The 5,000-nt window shown below is 49.0% G+C and overlaps 1 protein-coding gene across 1 annotated transcript in view; it reads left to right on the forward strand.

The window, feature by feature from the left end:
* The window catches only part of LOC128691579 (hemicentin-2-like), a gene marked incomplete at its 3' end in the record, with an annotated part of 30,519 nt that extends 30,041 nt beyond the window's left edge, over positions 1-478 (forward strand). The window contains exon 6 of the mRNA XM_070088960.1: positions 451-478. Within this exon, the coding sequence (XP_069945061.1) occupies positions 451-478 (28 nt within the window). The remainder of the gene's footprint in view (positions 1-450) is intronic.
* Between the last annotated feature and the right edge of the window lie 4,522 nt (positions 479-5,000).

The raw sequence follows: 5,000 nt of genomic DNA on the forward strand, positions 1-5,000 counted from the left end.
TCTGACCCCCTAGACTGTACTCCGTCTGCGGCCTTCTTTGCCCTTCCCCAATCTTCATGACTTTGCACTTGGTGGGATTGAACTCCAGGAGCCAATTGCTGGACCAGGTCTGCAGCCTGTCCAGATCCCTTTGTAGTTCTGCCTGGTCTTCGATCGAGTGAATTCTTCTCATCAACTTCACGTCATCTGCAAACAGGGACACCTCAGAGTCTATTCCTTCCGTCATGTCGTTCACAAATACCAGAAACAGCACTGGTCCTAGGACTGACCCCTGCGGGACCCCGCTGGTCACAGGTGCCCACTCTGACACCTCGCCACGTACCATGACTCGCTGCTGTCTTCCTGACAAGTATTCCCTGATCCATTGTAGTGCCTTCCCTGTTATCCCTGCCTAGTCCTCCAGTTTTTGCACCAATCTCTTGTGTGGAACTGTGTCAAACGCCTTCTTGCAGTCCAAGAAAATGCAATCCACCCACCCCTCTCTCTCTCTTGTCTTACTGCTGTCACCATGTCATAGAACTCCAGTAGGTTTGTGACACAGGATTTCCCGTCCCTGAAACCATGTTGGCTGCTGTTGATGAGATCGTTCCTTTCTAGGTGTTCCACCACTCTTCTCCTGATAATCTTCTCCATGATTTTGCATACTATACATGTCAGTGACACTAGTCTGTAGTTTAATGTTTCATGTCTGTCTACTTTTTTAAAGATTGGGACTACATTTGCTGTCTTCCATGCCTCAGGCAATCTCCCCATTTCGATAGATGTATTGAATATTTTTGTTACGGGTACATATAGCGCCTCTGCTCCCTCTCTCAATACCCATGGGGAGATGTTATCTGGCCCCATTGCCTTTGAGGTATCTAGCTCACTCAGAAGCCTCTTCACTTCTTCCTCGGTTGTGTGCACTGTGTCCAGCACTTGGTGGTGTGCCCCACCTCTCCGTCTTTCTGGAGTCCCTTCTGTCTCCTCTGTGAACACTTCTTTGAATCTCTTGTTGAGTTCTTCACATACTTCACGGTCATTTCTTGTTGTCTCTCCTCCTTCCTTCCTTAGCCTGATTACCTGGTCCTTGACTGTTGTTTTCCTCCTGATGTGGCTGTACAACAGTTTTGGGTCAGATTTGGCTTTTGCTGCTATGTCATTTTCATATTGTCTTTGGGCCTCCCTTCTTATCTGTGCATATTCGTTTCTGGCTCTACGACTGTTCTCCTTATTCACCTGGGTCCTTTGCCTTCTATATTTCTTCCATTCCCTAGCACACTTGGTTTTTGCCTCCCTGCACCTTTGGGTAAACCATGGGCTCATCCTGGCTTTTTCATTATTCCTGTTACCCTTGGGTACAAACCTCTCCTCAGCCTCCTTGCATTTTGTTGCTACATATTCCATCATCTCATTAACTCGCTTCCCTGCCAGTTCTCTGTCCCACTGAACCCCGTTCAGGTAGTTCCTCATTCCTGTGTAGTCCCCTTTCTTGTAGTTTGGCTTCATTCGTCCTGGCCTTCCTGCTTCTCCCTCCACTTGTAGCTCTACTGTGTATTCGAAGCTTAAAACCACATGGTCACTGGCCCCAAGGGGTCTTTCATATGTGATGTCCTCGATATCTGCACTACTCAAGGTGAATACTAAGTCCAGCCTTGCTGGTTCATCCTCTCCTCTCTCTCTTGTAGTGTCCCTTACGTGTTGGCACATGAAGTTTTCCAGTACCACCTCCATCATCTTAGCCCTCCATGTATCTTGGCCCCCATGCGGGTCCAAGTTCTCCCAATCGATCTCCTTGTGGTTAAAGTCACCCATGATCAGGAGCTTTGCCCTGCATGCATGAGCTCTTCTGGCCACTCTAGCCAGTGTGTCAACCATCGCTCTATTGCTCTCGTCGTACTCTTGCCTTGGCCTCCTGCTGCTCTGTGGTGGGTTATACATCACTGCTATTACCACCTTGGGACCTCCAGAGTGAAGTGTTCCCGCTATGTAATCACTTTCTTCTCCGCTGTCTCCTCTCTCCAGCTCATCAAAATTGCAGCGAATTTTGATCAGCAATGCCACTCCTCCACCCCCCCTGTTCCCTCTGTCTTTCCTCAGGATTTGGTATCCCGTTGGAAAGATGGCATCTGTTATCATACCTGTAAGCTTGGTTTCTGTGAGAGCTATGATGTCCGGTGATGCTTCTTTGACTCTTTCATGCCACTCCTCCCACTTATTTGTTATTCCATCAGCGTTTGTGTACCATACCTTCAGTTTCCTTTCCAACACTGTGGTTTGGGGGGCCTGTGAGGGTGGGAGACCTGGTGGCATAGTGTGGGATTCTATAGGTCGGTGTTGGGTGGAGGCTGTGGGTATGGATTGTAGTGTGTGTTGGGATGGTGTGATAGGTTGTATGGTTCTGATAATAGTTGTGTGTGTGCTTGCCCTTGATGTTCTGTTCTGCTCTGATTGACCTCTGCTGGTTCCATCCTTGTCTCTTTTCCTAGCTCCTTTCGCTTTTTTGTCCACTCCCTCAGCTGCTGTCGTTCTGATTTTGTTCTGTCTCTGTCTAGGAACACCCTCTTGTACTCTTCCGAGTATTTCAATCGTGGTTTCTCTTGGAGGATCCTGTTCCGCACTGTTTCCGTCCTGAGAATCAGCTTGATTGGTCGGTTTCTCCCCTTCGAGTACCCCCCTATTCTCTGAAAATTTACAATCTCGTCCATCTCTTCACCTATTTCCGTGATGATTTTCTCAATCTCCTTTCTTTCTTCCTGCTGCCTTTCAGTGTGTGTCCTTTCCTCTCTCTCCTGAAGCCATTGGATAAACACTGATTTTGCCCTTTCTTCCTCCCATTGCCTCACCCTCTGTGACTCTGGATCCTGCCTGTATGTTGTCAGTTTCTCCCTTGATTTTTCCAGTGGCTCTTGATAGCCTGGTTGTGCCTCAGCATTCGACCTATCACCCTCTCCATCTGCAACCAGCTGTTCTTCCCTTTCACTCCTTGGTCCTCCTTGGCAGGCTGATATGACCTTAGCATAATTCATAATTCCTTCCTTCCTGTTCGGCCTCGCAGCTTCATATGCTGTGTCTTCTCTGGTCACTGCCCCTGTAACTCGCTTCAGCCTATTTATCTCAACTTCTAGGACCCTTATCTTGGCTACTGCAGTTTCGACTTGTGCCTCCCAATTCTTTGTCTCCTTCTCCAACCTCTTTTCCAATTTCACAGAGAGCTTTTTCTCCATTTTTTCAGAAAGCTCTTCTAATTTTCTCTCCCACTCTTGTTCCATCCTTTTCCACTGCTCCTCCATCCACTCCTCCCTACCCGAACCATTCTCATCTGATCCTTGGTTCCTGTGAGTCCCCACCATTTTTTTTTTTTTTTTTTTTTTTGTGAGAGAAGAGAGAAGGGAAAGGTAGAAGGAGAGAGAGAGGGGAAGACTGAGAAGGGAAAGGGGGAGAGAGAGTGTGAGAGGGGGAAAGAGAGAGAAGGGAAGGGAAGGAGAGGGGGAGAGTGAGAAGGGAAAAATGGAGAAGAGATGGAGAGAGAGAGAGAGAGAGAGATAGAGAGAGAGAGAGAGAGATAGAGAGAGAGAGAGAGAGTGGGAAGGGAAGGTAGAGAGAGGGGGATAGTGAGAAGGAAAAAGGGGAAGAGAGTGAGAGTGAGAGAGAGAGGGGGAGAGAGAGTGAGGGGACGGGTAGGAGAGGGGGAGAGTTAGAAGGGAAACTGGGGAAGAGAGAGAGCAAGAGAGAGAGAGGGAGAGAGGGAGAGAGAGGGAGAGAGGGAGAAAGGGAGGGAGAGTGAGAGAGAGAGAGGGGGAGAGAGAGTGAAGGGAAGGGTAGGAGAGGGGGAGAGTTAGAAGGGAAAATGGGGAAGAGAGAGAGCAATAGTGAGAGAGAGAGAGAGAGAGAGAGAGAGAGAGAGAGAGAGAGAGAGAGAGAGAGAGAGAGAGAGAGAGAGAGAGAGAGAGAGAGAGAGAGAGAGAGAGAGAGAGAGAGAGAGAGAGGGGAGAGAGGGAGAGAGAGAGAGAAAGAGAAGGCAAAGAGAGGGGGAGAGAGAGGGGGGAGAGAGGGGGAGAAGGGTGAAAGAGGGGGGAGATGGAAGAGCCAGAGGGGAGAGAGGCTAGGGGGAGAGGGAGGGGAGGAGGGGAGAGAGATGGGGAAAGGGAGAGGGGAGAGATAATGGGAGGGGAGAGATGCTAGAGGGGGAGAGATGTTAGAGGGGGAGAGATGTTAGAGGGGGGGAGGTGTTAGAGGTAAGAGATGTTAGAGGGAAGAGATGGGAGAGGGAAGAGAGAGAGAGAGAGATAGGTAGAGAGTGATAGGTAGAGAGAGATATATAGGTAAAGAGTGAGAAAGATAGAGATAGGTCTCTACCTAGGATAGGAAGAGGGGGGGGAGAGGAGCAAGGTTCAGATGGTCAGTTCACAGGACGGTGTGAAATCCTGTGTGTGTTTGCGTGTGTACTACAGCTTACAAGTGCTTGTTCCTGTGTGTGTGTGTGTGTGTGTGTACTCACCTATTTGTGGTTGCAGGGGTCGAGTCCTAGCTCCTGGCCCCGCCTCTTCACCGGTTGCTACTAGGCCCTCTCTCTCCCCGCTCCATGAGCTTTATCAAACCTCGTCTTAAAACTGTGTATGGTTCCTGCCTCCACTACGTCATTTTCTAGGCTATTCCACTGCCTTACAACTCTATGACTGAAGAAATACTTCCTACTATCTCTCTGACTCATTTGTGTCTTCAACTTCCAATTGTGGCCTCTTGTTTCTGTGTCCCCTCCTTGGAACATCCTGTCTTTGTCCACCTTGTCTATTCCACGCAGTATTTTATATGTCGTTATCATGTCTCCCCTGACCCTCCTGTCCTCCAGTGTGGTCAGGCCGATTTCCCTTAATCTTTCCTCATAGGACATTCCCCTTAGCTCCGGAACTAACCTTGTCGCAAACCTTTGTACTTTCTCTAGTTTCTTGACGTGCTTTATCAAGTGCGGGTTCCAAACAGGTGCTGCATACTCCAGTATGGGCCTGACATACACGGTG

Source organism: Cherax quadricarinatus, chromosome 26, assembly GCF_038502225.1.
Source record: "Cherax quadricarinatus isolate ZL_2023a chromosome 26, ASM3850222v1, whole genome shotgun sequence".
Classification (NCBI taxonomy): Eukaryota; Metazoa; Arthropoda; class Malacostraca; order Decapoda; family Parastacidae; genus Cherax; species Cherax quadricarinatus.